A 15,621-nucleotide genomic window follows, 5' to 3' on the forward strand; every position below is an offset into this window, starting at 1 on the left:
TATAATACATATAGTTAATAATATAGTTTCTAAATGTATTTGTACTCACTTAGTGTGAAACCTGGGCCTGTTTCGATGAACACAACATGGATATCCTGGCAGGAATGGTAGAAAGACACACACGAAGCTCTTCCTCAACAGCTCTCAGTCTCTCTCTGTTTTTAGTTTTTATCGCTGTCAAGCTTGAGAAGCTCAGCTCACACAGATATGTGGTTGAAAACGGGAGCAATGTCAAAATAGCTTTGTTGGCCAGAATGGGGAACTCCTTGGCAACAGCTAACCAAAAACTGTCCAAAGGAAGATCAGCAAAGTTTAGCTTTAAACCACGATCTTGTTTCAGTTCAATGAGTTCCTCTTGCTCCTTTAAAGTCATGTCCTTTCCAGCAACGGATGCTGAGCTGTATGGGTCCCTAACCCAGTCAAGGCATTCTGTGAAGGCTGAAGAGAAATAAAATGACAACTTCTCCTCCAGAGTTTTCAAATGTTTGCCAATCACCTCGCACATTGCAGCAGTGTTGCCATCCTGCAGTTTCTCGGTGAGTGGGAACATCTCAAGGTTGCCACGCTGCACATGTTGTTGCCAGAGCTGCACCTTTAAACGGAATCCGTTCATTTTGTCAGTGCTTGTAAGCAGGTTTTCATTTCGGCCTTGCATCCGTGTGTTCAGTTCATTCAGATGATGAAATATATCAGCCAGGTATGCCAGCTTTGCACACCACTGATCACTTGCAAGCAGCTTTGAGAAATCGGGCCTCTCGTCTGTCAGAAACACTTTAAGTTCCTCTCGGAGCTCATACACACGGGCCAGCACTTTGCCGCGCGACAGCCACCGGACCTCCGCTCCCATTTCCTCACACAGAGACGCAAATAAGCGAGATTTCAAAGGTCGCGTCTTCACAAAGTTCACTAAGCGCACAACATCATCCAACACAGGACCTAGATCTGCTGGTAAGGTCTTTGCAACGAGGGCCTCACGGTGCAAAAAACAGTGCGTAACAGTAACAGCTGGGTTTCTTTCTTTGGCCCTACTTACGAAGCCTTTGATGCGCCCGACCATCGCTGCGGCTCCATCAGTGCAGACACCTGTGCAGTTTTCCCACGTAAGCCCGCTTTTGTCAAGATATTCCGACGTGACCCGAAATATTTCATCTCCTGTTGATTTTTCTGGCAGTGCCTTGCAAAATAGGAAGTTTTCTCTAATGGCTTCTCCATCCACAAAACGCACGTTGGCCAAGAGCTGACAATGTCCACTAATATCCGTCGACTCATCAAGTTGCAAGGCAAATTTCTTACTGATGCGCATCTTTTCCAAAACAACAGTTTCTATGTCCGCAGACATGTCATCAATACGTCTGGCAATTGTGTTATCTGAGAGAGGCACTTTAGCGATCTCTTTGGCCGCGTCAGGGCCGAGCATCTCATTCACAATGGCTTTACAAGCTGGCAGTATTAATGTTTCTGCCACCGTGTGGGACTTTTTTGTTTTAGCTACGAGTTCAGCAACAAGGTAGCTAGCTTTGAGGGCTCTCTCGTTTACCTTTGTGGTTTTTCTCAAAACAGTTGCCTGTTTCTCATTGTTTGTACGTAAGCGTACAAAATAGTCCATCGACTTGTTTTGAACGGAAGGGTGTTTCGTTTGGAGATGGCGTTTAAGCTTGCTTGGCACCATGGCGCTATTGGATAGCTTCTCACCACACACCAAGCACAGCGGACTCGGTGCCGTAGCATCCCCGGTGAACGTAAATCCAAATGAAAGATAGCTTTCGCTGTATTGCCTCGAGCTCACCGTCTTGTCTTTTTTCTTTTGTCGACCACTCATACTTGGGCCTTCATCTGGGTCAGAATTTTGTCCAGGGCCCTGTTCGGCATTTGCATTTTCCCTTCTCAAAAACTTCTCCATCACTGTCACCTTTTTTTTTTTTTTTTTTCATCACTGTCACTTGCTCGTCTTGCTTTGATCCCAAACTGTCACTGTCACGTGTCGCGCAGCACTAACTCTATTGTCTTTACAGGTATTTAAATCCCTCTGCTGCCACCCACTGCCATAGAAGAGTATTACATTATCTGCGACACTTTATTACAGCACAGACACCCGACAATGGTTAATTAGGTGATATTAGAAAATTTCCCACGGCACACCTGACGATCTCTCGCGGCACACTAGTGTGCCGCGGCACACCGGTTGAAAATCACTGGTCTAAGTAACGGCGATGCATCGTTACATTGTTTGATGATTCAACAGTCTTGAAGGTAGGTTATGCAGTTATTAGAATTAGACTACATTAGATAATATCAAGTGTTTGTTCTACTCAGTGTGATTGACAGAAGAGATGATCAGAGGAGCAGAGTTTCTACCATCACCATTATTACATGGACCAAAGAATGGGTAGAGTTTCTCAGTGAAGCAGCAGCCAGTAAAGCAGTAGATCAGAGCTGCAGCATGAACATCATAAAAGGAGACCAGACCCTCCTCATAATCCACAAACACCCCCACCTTCTGAGGCTGAGACTTCAGAGAGAGACGGATATCAGGGCCAGCAAGAGCTATGTACTCATTCTCATTACTCAACCATATCGTCCAGTAACCATTCTGAGGAGTCAGTGTGATGTTTCCCTTCCTGTTGATCGACTCTCTGGCCACTCCTAACTCCCACTTAGGCTTCCCTTTAACCTGAACCTCGAAGTAAAATCTTCCTGAAGAGAAACTCTGCTTTGCTAAAAGATTAACCCAGCAATCAAATCTCTCTGGATTGTTTGGGAGTTTCTTCCATACATGACCAGTTTTAACTTGTTTTCCATCACCAGACAGGATGAGGTTGGGATGTGCTGTATCAGGATCAAGAGTCACATCCACTGCAGACTGCTGGACCCTCTTCAGCTCGACCTCGAACAGCTTCTTCATCTGTTTACTGAGCGTCTCTTCCAGCTGATTCACAGCTCTCACCACAGTCCCCTCATATGAAGGTGGACTGACTCTGACTCTTGTCCAGTCCTTGGTGGGTGGAGCAGTGTTTGGGGTCCTGAAGCTCTGGAGGAGGTGGAGGTGGTCTTCAGAGCGTGAGAGCTGCTCCACCTCAGTGCTTCTCTTCTTCAGCTCAGAGATTTCCTGTTCCAGCTCTTTGATGAAGCCTTCAGCCTGTTTCTCTGTCTTTCTCTGCTTCTCTTTGATCGTGTCGATGAGCTCGGCCTGGCTTCTCTCAACAGACTCCTTCAGAGCGGTGAAGACCTGAACACCATCTGCTATCTCTCTGTCTGCATCTTCCTCACTGAGGTCGACTGAGTGTTTCATCTCCTGAATCTTCAGTCGTCTCTTCTGGATCATCTGCTGAATTTCAGCCTCAGTCTTCCCCAGCTCGGCCTTCTTTTGTTCATATCCTTCTTTCAGAGGAACAACATCGTGGTTCTTGTGGCCTAAAACAGTGCAGAGCATGCAGACACACATCTGGTCGGTCTTACAGAACAGCTCCAGAGGTTTATCGTGCTTCGTACACATCCTGCCTTCCAGGTTCTCCACAGGGTCGATCAGCTGATGTCTTTTCAGACCTGACGTTGTCAAATGAAGCTCCAGGTGAGTCTCACAGTAGGAGACCAGACACACCAGGCAGGACTTCAGGGCCTTCAGTTTGGTTCCAGTGCAGATGTCACAGGGAACTGCTCCTGGTTTGGCAGCTTGTTGCTCTGAGCTGCTGCTGCTGGCTTTCTGTTGAGCTGACTGTCTGAACTGAGCAGCCATCTCAGAGATGAAAGTATTGACCCGCAGCTCAGGTCTATAGTTGAACACCTCTTTACAGTTTGGACACTGAGACTGGACATTGACGTTCCAGTATTGAGTGATGCAGGTTTTACAGAAGGTGTGTCCACATGGTATGGCGACTGGATCAGTGAACACATCCAGACAGATGGAGCACAGAAACTGATCTTCAGTCAGCAGACAGCTGGCAGCAGACATATCTACACTCTGAGGACAAAAACAATGAAAAAACATAACTGTTATTACATCTTTAGCAGCAGCAACAGAGTGTGTCGGGTATTGTTTTCACATTGTGGGTCTGTGTGTCATCGTAAAACGTGTCCTGGAGACGCCTACTGTAGAGGGAACTATTACAGAAGAGGGTTTGAGTGCTTTAGAAAGATGCTTACAAAATAGAATTCTAATGTCTGGACAGATTTTGTCACTGTGACACCTGAATGCAGTTTCTGGATCATTCTTTCTTTTCTTCCTGTGGTTTTGCACCATTTTTTAAGGCTGCCTGTGTCTGATCCCTGACTATTAGCTGTAATAAAACAATGATAAACTTACTGTTGGTTTAAGCATTGCAGTGATTACATCACAGGCCCTCTGGTTCTTAATATCACAATTTAATAAGTAAAATCATAATAAATTAAATTTGAACCCTGCTGCTTGTATATTATTGGAGTGAATTCATATAGTTTGTAAGTAGCCGTAACATTTTTAATTCCTCTTTAATATTAAACACTATTTACTGTGACATATTTGGACCGCAGTCTAAATGTTGCTCTTGTGGCACTGAGTTGAACTTCCTGTGTGAGTCGGGTCAGTGCATGAAGTATAATCCATGTTCATTGTTCAGTCAGTTTGAGTATTAATGACCTCATTGGTCTACTTGTGTTCATGTAAACGTATTCTGCTACGTGCGAGTTCCTTCTTCAGTAGCCGATGCTGCCTGAACGCGGTTAACTCTGTGTCTGTGTTGTCTCATTGAATGAGCACGTGCAATGAAACTGCGCAGCAAAACGTCAGCTTGTTCCATTCTCCAACTTTAATAATGAAAAGTGAGGAAAGGAAGTCGAGAGCCGGAAACAGAGACAGCTCGCCTTCAAAGTAAAAGTTGAGTGTTTTCAAATGTGTTTGCTCCAGAGATCAATTTACGGAAAGCTAAATTAAATAAACAAATATAAATAATGAACATAATAAATTACTGTTATAAAGTCATATTTCTACCACTTTCCCACAATTGAACGTGGATAAACTGCCAACGGAAGAAAACACTGAATTCTTTTTATGTAATGATTTTATATCCAATTAATTAATTAAATTAAAGGCTTCTTAAAATATTATTGCATGTGTTCATTCAAGGAGACAACACAGACAAAGAGTTCACTGCGTTCAGGCAGCTACTGAAGAAGGAACTCACACGTAGCAGATACAGTTAACGTTACATGAACACAAGTAGACCAATGAGATTATTAATACTCATAAACTGAACAATGAACATGGATTATACTTCATGGACGGACCGAGTAGAGCTGACGTGTTTGAGTTGATGGTTGTTGAAACACAATAAATATTATCAGCTGAACTTCCTCACAAACACAGACAGCAGGAACTACAGAGACAGAGAAGTTTAGAGGAAAGGCTTTCCAGTTCAAGGATATTTACCAAAGTATAGAGCAGTTATGTAAGTTATGAAACATCAATTTTGTACCTCTATAATCAATCAATACAGCCACACATTACATCAGATGCTGTTCTGTGTTTGGACAATCCAAAGGGAGTAGCAGCTAGGCTAGTTAGCTTCTAGGCTAGTTAGCTTCTAGCAGGCCTAGTTTATCTGCTACTTTGTTCTTTGTTATGGATCCTGGTTTGAACTCACTTTTGACCAAATGTTGAGTTTCTCTGTAGAACAGTGTACTCACCAGAGTTTGTCAGAGACTCTGCTGGATTCACTTGGATGTTTATTTAGAGAGAAACAGAGAGACGTGTCTCGACTGCAGCTCTGCTGTCGCTCAGACTAACTTTCACTTTCACTTCAGGAGAAGTGAGTCTGCAGCTCTCCTCTTTCACAGTTGCTCCTCTCAGTGAAGCTATGTGAAGGAGCTTTTACTGTCTCTTTGACAAATACCCTGCCATTCAAAAATGTTTCCTTTTTGTTCTCCTTTTTGTGTGTTTTAAACGTTAAATCTGAAATACTGTATGTTTTTTTTTACACATTTTAAAGGTTTATGTGGATGTTTTTTTTAAACATCCTATTACTGCTGTCTTGGCTCGATGACTTCTTGATGAGATGCACCTGATAAATAGAGGTTTAATGAAATAACAATAATAAAATATCATTCATATACAATAAAGTATAGAGCAGCCAAAAGAACAAACAGTCCAAACAGAGAGAGACATCACAGAAGGTCAGTGTGAGATATTCTAGAAGATAAGATAAAATAATCCTTTATTAGTCCCGCAGTGGGGACATGTACAGGATTACAGCAGCATAGTGGATCGTGCAAACAAGAGACATAGTAAAAAAACAAAATCAAAACAATTATAAATAAGTAATAAAACAGTAAAGAATATTAAAGTAAACATTTTTAAATCCACAATAACTAAATTATATATACAGACAGAATTGTTGTGTTGTATGAATACATATTGTATAAATAAATGTATGTTCCATTAAAACAATAAATTGAAGAAGCCTTAAATCCGATATAAAAAGGTGTCCTAATTTACCAACATAGTAATAATGTTGGTATTGATTTGGAGTGAATTGGTCACATTACATGGAAGCTATAGAGAAAACTATTGAGAAACCTTCCTCCTCCCACGGTTTGGACCAAGCTAAAAGAGTAAACGCGAGGACACATCTGAGCCGCATGCTGTTTCTTGTTTGCCTTTCCCAGATTGCTGCTGGCCCTGGTGCTAGTGGGAGTTGGCAGTTCCCCTCATCATTTTATCTCCACTGTCAGATGCTACAGTGATCTCTTAACCACGGTCACAGTCATATATACACACACTGACATGACAGGTATTTCACATTTTCTACACTGTAGCTGCTTCATCGACGAGGTAAAAACACACCGGGGTGTACAAAAACATGGTGAAGAAAACAGAACGTTGTTTAATGATAACTTGATATATAGAACGATTGCCCCAACTCGATTTGTTTTTCGAATGCCAGATATTCTTTTGGGCAAAATGTATACGGTCTTTACCGGGTTCTCTCTTCCATACTGTATTTAAACCGACATAGAAAATGAGCATGCTGTCCCACTGACTTTCTGTATGTTGTGCAGATAGCAGAGCCATCTTGAGATGATCTTGTGGTCATGAGCTGCATACATACATTTTACTCCACACCTGTAAGCCATCGAACCACGACATGCCAACCACAGGGCCCCACCAAACAAACAGCACAGCGTGGCTCTCGGCTGCTGCTACAACGGCGCCCTCTGCTATTTGCAGGTACTGGAGTGCTTGACCAACCCCTTGTGCAGCTTCTTCTCTTGCTATATTAGATCCTGTGAAGAAATGAAACACACACTCGCAAGCTTCATGAATATTTTAAAACTTTAATATACAGTGCTTTGTAAATCATTACTAAAAACACAGGCGGTAAAAATCAAATCGACACAAATAAGTTACGCTGTAGTAAAAAGCACTTGAGATTCCTTTCCATTGTTCCTCATTAGTGTGAACCCCATATATGAAAATAGCATAGAAAGTATTTCATTCATATATAATTATTTTCTCATTTTTAGCTAAATAAACATTTTCTCATTAAATTCCCTTCCCCAACTGGATGAAATGAGGAAAGTTTACAGTTTATGTCGACAGCCTCCATTTCATCCATAACTCTGCTTCTTTTTTTGTTTAAAAACAGCTTGAAAAACCCTTTTCGTGTCGACAACTCGTCCCACCCCCCCCCCCCCCCCGTGACAACCTCAAGACAAGCTCAAATAAAAAGTAAATATAAATTAACATACCAAACGTGGACAGTCTGCAAAACCTTTTTTTTCTCAATTGACTGTACAGTTTTTGACCTCTCTCTCACACACACACACACACACACACACAGTCTGTGCATAGACCCCGGTTTAACTTGTGGAGTAACTGGTAATTGGAGCCCTCCCCCCCAAACACACACACACACAATTTCCTCACTGTGGTTTGTCCTTTAAAGGAAAAGAACCCTTTAACCCATTTGTTGCTCTGGAGACAGAAGCTGGCTCCGGGCCGAAGGGCTTAACGTAGAGACGCGTAGAGACAGGCGGATCAAAACATGTATTTTCCATATTTAAAATCTGTCCCATCAGCAAGGTAAACAGAAGTCAACCATAGATACGCATACGATATTCACAGCCAGGCGGTTTGTCCACCTCAGATGTTGTGAATTCTTTCCAAACCACCACGAACGGCATTTAAATGTTGACTGTATTTGCACTTTGTTTTCAGTTTGTGTGCCAAGTCCCGCTGTCCTTCAGTGAACTGCTGACCCACATAGTGGAGCGTGTCGGTGTCACAACGACCTCAACACAGTTTGAGACACAAGGCAGAATCCAGCCTCCAATACTTTCTGGCGTAACATTTTTCAATTTAAGAGTCAACCAAAAATCAGCAAACCGGGATTTTAGCGTGAATGTATACAAGTCTCATGACCGCACTCACAATCCCCTGTAAAAGAATGATTCTTCCTCTTAATGCATGTCTGTCGAGGACAGTAAATCATTTACTCAATTATTAAAAGTCCGTGGAAAAGTGAAAAAAAAGAAGCATACATCAAAGATGTTGATATCTTGTTCTAAAAAAAAGGAAATATCTTCAAAATCTGTTAAAACATCAGAAATCTAGGTGAAGTTGGGTTTACAAAGCACGCTTCAGTTTCCCTAAATGCCCGTTTGTCGATGTCTGTTAATCATTTGTTGACATTTCATATATGGTTCTAAAAAGAAAATGAAATATCCCGTCTTATGTCGGCATTCAAAATCTGTTAAAACCTGCAAAATCTGGGTGAAGTTTGGTTTACGGTCAAGAATGCTTCTGCCTCTCTTAGCAAATGATTTACTCCAGCTAAAATCTCAGGGTAGTAAGCGTGTCACCCGCATGATATCCGTTCGCTAAACGGGTCTTGAATGTGTTTGTGCCGTTTGTTGCATCTATAGAGACCTGCGGTTTACAACAGTCTGAGTCAGTACCTCCTATCGGTTACAGGGTTGACAACAAGGCATCCAGAGAAGCCAGTCATAAGCATGAGGGGGGGAGGGGGATGGCTTTGGACACTCTGGTAACAGGGGGGTCAAATTGTTCTATTGCACATACATTTCTGCCTTTTCTTCATTTCTGGCATCCCAAGAAAACAATGTCACAGTTATAAACAGGCAGCAAGTAGAATTCTTTGTTTAAATAATAAGAAAGAAAGACAAATGCTCAGGACAAGTAGGGAAAAGCGCTCCATTACATTGCAGCCCAAACCAGGATGATATAATAATATCAACAAGAATATCCACAAAAACAATAACCATATATAACGACACAGGCAGTAAAAGTGTGTGATATATATATATATATATATATATATAAAAACAACAACAGTGTAAAATTGATTGTCATTTCAAGATAAAAAGCATCAAAACATCCAAGGCATCAACAGTGAGGAACAAACTTGGAACTATAAAAAGTAACTAGGGCTGAGGGGGGATTCACAGAACTAAAGCCCAAATGAACAACGCTCACAGAGAGGGGGGGGGGGGGGGGCGACGACGACTCATTTGGTGCACATCATGCGTCTGAGAAAGCTTTTGGCAGCCTTGAGTGCAGGAGAGCGTCGAAAAACAAAAGGCAACAGTTTGTACATGCCATCAGTCCGTCCGAGAGCAGAGACACCAACAGCACGATCCACCGTTCGCTCGCCTCGCCGCACTCCCCCACCGGTCAGATTTCACTGTTCATATTGCCAAAACATCCAACTGGGATACAGCTGAAGCAAGCGCGTGCTGTGGCTCACACAGTAGAGAGAGAAAAAAGGGGTCCCAACAAGTTCCTCAACCGTCGAACGAAACAGGACGAGACTCGAAGTGCTGAGGAAGGCCGCGGCCTGGCGTGGAGAGCGCCGAGAGAGGCGGCATGGCTTTGATTTGACCGAGCCCTGTGACCAAGGCAGGTAACGCTTGAACAGCTTTATAAGCAGAGTAAAGGGGGCGTTTTGAAAAGCACATACAAACTCATTGTTGCGCACGCACACACACACACACACGCTCAGTCAACGCATTCACCAACACACATACACAGGAGTAAATCTGTCCCTGAATGTGCCAAGCAACGGAAGTCTTCTTGTTCCACAAAGATATTCACAAAGTTGACCGGAGGGATTCTTCTTCTCTTTTGAAATATCCCTCGTCCCGTCCCAGAGAGTGACGCCACGCTGCACAGTGCAGTCAGTGTGCGCGGCCGTTTGTCTCTCACTGCCAGTCCTCATCGTCTCCGTCCCCGGCCGACGAGTCGTCGTTGGTGCTGTCCCCGCCCGCTTGTCTCGTCCCGTTCGGCTGCCGCGCGGCGAGGACCGCGGCGGCCTCGGCTGCCGCTTTCGCCGCCGCCGCCCGCTCGTCGGCCTCTTTCTGCCGCAGCGCTGCGGCCTTCTTCTCCTGCTCGGCGTGGCTCTTCATGTGCGCGCTGCGGCTCTTCACCTTGTAGAAAACCCTACACAGGAACACAGGGAAGAGCGTATTGCTGAAGCCCTTTTAACTCGCGCGGCGGTCACGCTATATTTGCCACCTGGTGCGCCAGAGGAAGCTGCACCGCTGCCGAGGTTGTAAAGAAACAGCGTCAAGGTTTTTAAAGCCGTTGGGAAATGAATAATTCATGAAAGACCACTGTGGGCGCAGAGGAAGCTTTCCCCACTTTTCATTTTTCACTTTAATAAGGTCTCAGATGGGTAATCATGCTGCATGTTGTTAAGCTGGGACTCTCACATCATTTATATTTACTCAAAGCATTTTATCAGCTTATTTCATGCAGTTTGCGTGGATACAAATGAAATATATAAAAAGAGGGACACGGCCGGTCTGATCATTTTGAGTTTTTTTTGCCACGCACGACTTTAAAGGTTGGCTTGTCCACAGTCAGTTTATTTAACCGATGTCTGTATTTTTGTATGCTGTGTTACATCAGTGTAGTGTAGGGAAGGAAAAAGCCAATGCGCTTAAGGAGTTCTTTAACCGTCTGTAAATAGTCTCTTGGTCTGTCTTCGTAAAGACTGGGGTCAAAGTTCAGCATGATATACGGCAATAAAGAGATAACATAACAGACCAATGAACATCACAGCATGTGACTCAGCAGCGGGTCTGTGCAGCCATGCGATTCGATGACTGCAAGACGGCTAATAAGCCCCGTTGAATTTCCCGTAAACACACATTACCAGACTCTGAAGTGGTGGATCATCTAGAATGAGCGTACTTGGAGCAGAGCGAGTACTCAAGAGGACCGAGCGAAGCTCTCGTCAAGTCACTGGGCAGAGCTGCGTTGACGAGAGGCGCGTTGTGCCGTATCTACTTTGTGTTTCAGTTGCTAGGACACAGTTGGCAATAACAGGCCGCGCTGTTACTTAATCGAAGGCATGACAGGCCGGTTTGATTCTTTCAAACACCATGAGGCACTTGCCTCTGTTTACCAATTCAAAATCCAAGTGGGCAATAGCAACAGAAATGTTGTGTTCCACATCCAGCCAGTTCAGTCTGAGGCCACTTGTGTAACTGCTGCCGTGAGCTTTGCATGAGTAAACAGAGCCGTGCCAACGTCTCCTATTCAACAGCGGTGACCGATGGGATATTTCTGATCACTGACCTGCCACATTTCTTGCAGGGAAACTCTCCCTCCTGACCAGCTGAGCCTTTGTTGACCGTCGGCGGGCTGGTCTTGCGTGCGTTGCCGTCGTAGCGGGATTTGGAGCCGGGCGGGGGTGGCGGAGGGGGGTGGATGACCCGGGACAGCAGCTGGTCCCTCCCAACGTCCTCCTGGCCTTTCATGATCAGGACGGTCCCCGGCTGCACGCACAATAAAAAAAAAAAGCGAGAGGTGTAGTTTAAACACGAGAGAAACGGTCGCTGAGAGCAATTAGCAAAGAAAATCGTGAGCCCAAAGCTACTTTATGAGCACCTTTTATGTAGGTTACTGTTACAATGGCATGCACACATGTGGCAGTTAACACACAGTTTAAGGAAACTAAAGTACACATAGCCTTTATAAGCCACCTATTATGTGTGCTAAAGGGCAAAATGCAATGCATTTAACGAGGATAAAGGTTTCTCGTCGAGTCATTGTTTGCTGACGGACATAATGGGGTTACACAATCCAGGAAGGTGGACGTCAGCCAAGTCTTCTCCTCTAAAGTATCCAGCAGGGGGCAGCAAATCAAACACCCAGCCGCCGGGGACAGGACGGGAAGAGTTCAAAAGGTGAGATGTGTCGACGCCCGGCGAGTTCAAGTGAGGATTTTAAGCAGTAACACCCGGAGGATTACTGCGTTAGCCTTCAGCTTCCTACCTCCCCTGCACAGGCTTTTGTTTACCTTAAAGTCATGTATATCGGAGTACATGTAGGCGTGAAAACAGAAATAAAAAGACTGATAACTCCTGTGATCAAAGTACTTTCATGGCTTTGAGATAGTACACTTTTTTGACCGAACACAGTATTGGTAATTAGAATATAATCGCCACAGTATTAATTAACACATACAACAATGGCAGTAATCCCTCTGGAGCACTGACCTACTTTTATACTCAGTGAGGTATTCACAACATCAGATATATTTCAAACACTGAACTGGCTCCTACAGAGAGTGCAGTAATTTACTCTATTTTAGTTGAATTTCATTTCCTATATTTACTGATTTTGCACTCGTGTCAGTAACACTTCTTATACACTTAATACTCTATTGTGCATATATATTTATGTTTTTTCTACTTCTTCTGTAATCTTTAATCAATACCTGGCACGGGGACAGTTAATGTTGGAAATTACAAAACACTGATGTTATGACGTACAGTAATGGAATTATATCCTTCAACATTTTTCCGTGTGATCTTTGAGGGCAAAGACCCATTCCTCATGTGGGATGACCATTCCTCCCCCTGATCGACTGATGCTATTTCCCTTCCGTTCCCATGCGGCGCCGATAATGCATTTCACACTCACATTGTCGGCGGACTGCAGCGTGTGCGTCGCCCCGGCGGGGCCGACTTCCTGCTTCCTGTCAGCTGACCCCTCCCACTTCCTGCTGTCCTCCTCCTTCTGTGGCTCCGATCTGTGATAGCCCTGCTGGCCCAAAGAAGAAGAGTGTAAAGACACAAGGAGAGAACCGTACCGCTAGATGCTCGTGTAGAAAGCTCTGTGCTGAGTTTTACACAGAATATAACGATCACATCTCTTTAACATTAGCTCGGAGGTGTTTCTACGGGACATGCAGTCAACACTGACTTTGCACAGTCACTATAACAACCACCACAACTGTACCTGCAGTGTTTCCGTGGATGAAATAATTCTCTGCATCTACTCGTGACGCTGAGGACAGTATGGTGGCGTAGCCGGAGCGCGCTGCAGCCGCTAACACAGTTCATTTTAAGACTCCGGTGGTCAATGAAGATATTCTGAGCGGTGTTATTTCTGAGCTTTGGTTTTTAGTTTCACATCTAAATAAAACTGCTGTTTCGCGTTTAATCAGATCCGCCTACAGTCATTCAGATCGGCCATTTGTCTACTTGACAAAATGCTCCTGAAGCACTTTTGGCGAAAGCTTGTATACTGTTCTCAGTCACAAAATCATTTCAAATCTATATTTTAGGGTTAGCAACACACATCTGCAGCGCGGATAGGAAACATGGCAACACCACTGACCTTGTGGTCCGTCTCCTCCTCGGTGGTCTTGATCTCAAGCGGCTCCACCTCGCCGTAGATCAGCATCCCGTTGCGGCCCATCTTCACATGCTTCTTGTACGTGTAGTAAAACTCCACACACTGCGCCACTGACTTAGTGGTCACCTGTGAACCACCCGCACACACACACACACACACACACTTTTAATAGAGTACTTTTAAATGTCACTACATTTTGGAGAAGCCAGGGCAACCTCAGATGATGTGCAGCTTTCTTTTTTCCATTCATTGTCTGTTTTCATTCTGTATATCAAATGTCCTTCAGATGACACAATAACATAGGATTTGTTTTGAGAAGCAAAGACAGGGCCAAGCACAACAACAGCCTAAAGCACAGTCACAAATCTAATTTCAAAAGCCTTTAATCTGGCAGTTTGGCCAATGAACACTGAGAAACTCTAAATCTGATATACTTCAGCCTCCCTCTTGATCAATGAAGTGACGAGGACAAGAATGTGAAATAGCTTTGCAGTCTGGAAAAATAGAAATTGACTGCAGATAATTAAACACGAAGGAAACATTGCTGCAGAGTGACTGGACTTCCCTTCTCAGCCCACCCATTGTCAGGAAAAACATTGTGTGCAAATGTTTGTGTTTTTTGTGTTTTTGGGGGCGGTTCAGCAGCCCACAGCTACAATGTGGCCTTCACTAGAATGGAGAGCTGCTATGTTCCTCTTCTTGTGCTGTGAAACCACACGCATACCTGTTTCTGCACCATGAAGAAGTCCTTCTTGTATGCAGCGATGCCTTTGTTGAACTGGCGTCGCTCAGCTGCGGTCCAGCTGTCTGATCCTGAGCGAGAGACATTTAAAGAGAGAGAGAGAGGCAGCCCTTTAAAAACACTCAAGTATCTGCTTGCAGACTATATTCTGAATGAGAGGAGACCCTGACAAGTTCAATCCCAGCCCCCCACCCTTAAAACCTCTCTCTCACACACACACACACATCACTTGATAAACAATGGCGCTCCTGTCTTCTGCTTGGGATTAACCACATGCTGTAAACCCCCTCCTTCCCTCATCGCGTTGACCCTGACAATCCTCCACAGTCTCCCACTGCCCCCCCACACCACAGCCCCGACACTCTCACTACTGCAGCTGCCATGGCTCTGAGGCAAAGTCACTGTTGGATGGTTGACACACCCATTATTATGAACCAGAGCACAAACGTAGTCAGAATTCATAAGCGCTGAAATCAGTATTTTCAACTCATTATGCGCGTTTTGTTTTGGGCGTCTGAATACCAGCTGGGTGGGGTTCATCAGATGAGGCAAAACATTTGTCTGGACACCAGAATATTATGACAGTTCTTAAGAATTCAGGCAACTTTCTGTGCGTTTACTCGTCACTGCGTTAGTGCAGTAACTCTACGACTGCAATTAAGGATGATGTTCATTGTCAAATGACTGTAAGGCTGTCACCGTTGATATCTTGATCCAAATATGATCAATTTATCGTCATATAAGACGAAGAAACACACTATTTGTTGACGACTCACCTGAGTAGTGGTAGTTTGCCAGATTATGAGACTTGGGGAAAACCGGATTCCTCAGCATCAGGAGGGACAGAGCGGCCTGAGAAACAAAACAACTCTTGAACAATGCTGGAAAGTGAACAAACATTAGCGGCACAGCGGTGATTGTCATGAGCCTTTATACAGCGGGTCACTCCCGACTCTTTGCTCCATCAGACGCTCAGTTGAGCTTTATAAACCCGTTAAAAACACACTGAGACAAACAATGACCCGGTTGCTGACAGGTAGAGAGAGAGAGAGAGAGAGAGAGAGAGAGAGAGAGAGAGAGAGAGAGAGGAGAGAGAGAGGAGGAGAGAGAGAGAGGAGAGTGAGAGAGAGAGAAGAGAGAGAGAGAGAGAGAGAGAGAGAGAGAGAGAGAGAGAGAGAGAGAGAGAGAGAGAGAGAGAGAGAGAGAGAGAGAGAGAGAGAGAAGGAGAGGAGAGAGAGAG

The 15,621-nt window shown here is 44.3% G+C and overlaps 2 protein-coding genes across 4 annotated transcripts in view; both read right to left on the reverse strand.

The window, feature by feature from the left end:
- Nucleotides 1-2,207: 2,207 nt before the first annotated feature.
- On the reverse strand, nucleotides 2,208-5,758 carry LOC306790589 (E3 ubiquitin-protein ligase TRIM21-like). Its single transcript, XM_079286964.1, has 2 exons — nucleotides 5,659-5,758; nucleotides 2,208-3,958 (listed from the first exon to the last, which is right to left on the reverse strand). Exon 2 carries the CDS (start codon nucleotides 3,947-3,949, stop codon nucleotides 2,306-2,308), a length of 1,644 nt encoding a protein of 547 aa, XP_079143090.1. The 5' UTR covers nucleotides 3,950-3,958; nucleotides 5,659-5,758; the 3' UTR covers nucleotides 2,208-2,305.
- A 1,533-nt stretch (nucleotides 5,759-7,291) lies between these two features.
- Nucleotides 7,292-15,621, reverse strand: part of mideasb (mitotic deacetylase associated SANT domain protein b) — a 21,928-nt gene continuing 13,598 nt past the window's right edge. For 2 of the 3 annotated variants that reach the window (XM_079286751.1, XM_079286750.1), the window contains exons 8-13: nucleotides 15,158-15,233; nucleotides 14,364-14,452; nucleotides 13,622-13,765; nucleotides 12,923-13,045; nucleotides 11,573-11,772; nucleotides 7,292-10,429 (exon numbers count right to left, since the gene is read on the reverse strand). In XM_079286751.1, coding sequence (XP_079142877.1) covers nucleotides 10,192-10,429; nucleotides 11,573-11,772; nucleotides 12,923-13,045; nucleotides 13,622-13,765; nucleotides 14,364-14,452; nucleotides 15,158-15,233 — 870 coding nt within the window. In that variant the 3' untranslated portion in view covers nucleotides 7,292-10,191. The remainder of the gene's footprint in view (nucleotides 10,430-11,572; nucleotides 11,773-12,922; nucleotides 13,046-13,621; nucleotides 13,766-14,363; nucleotides 14,453-15,157; nucleotides 15,234-15,621) is intronic. The other variant, XM_079286752.1, reaches the window with a different exon arrangement.

The sequence above is a fragment of the Melanostigma gelatinosum genome, assembly GCF_949748355.1.
Source record: "Melanostigma gelatinosum genome assembly, chromosome: 16".
Lineage (NCBI taxonomy): Eukaryota > Metazoa > Chordata > Actinopteri > Perciformes > Zoarcidae > Melanostigma > Melanostigma gelatinosum.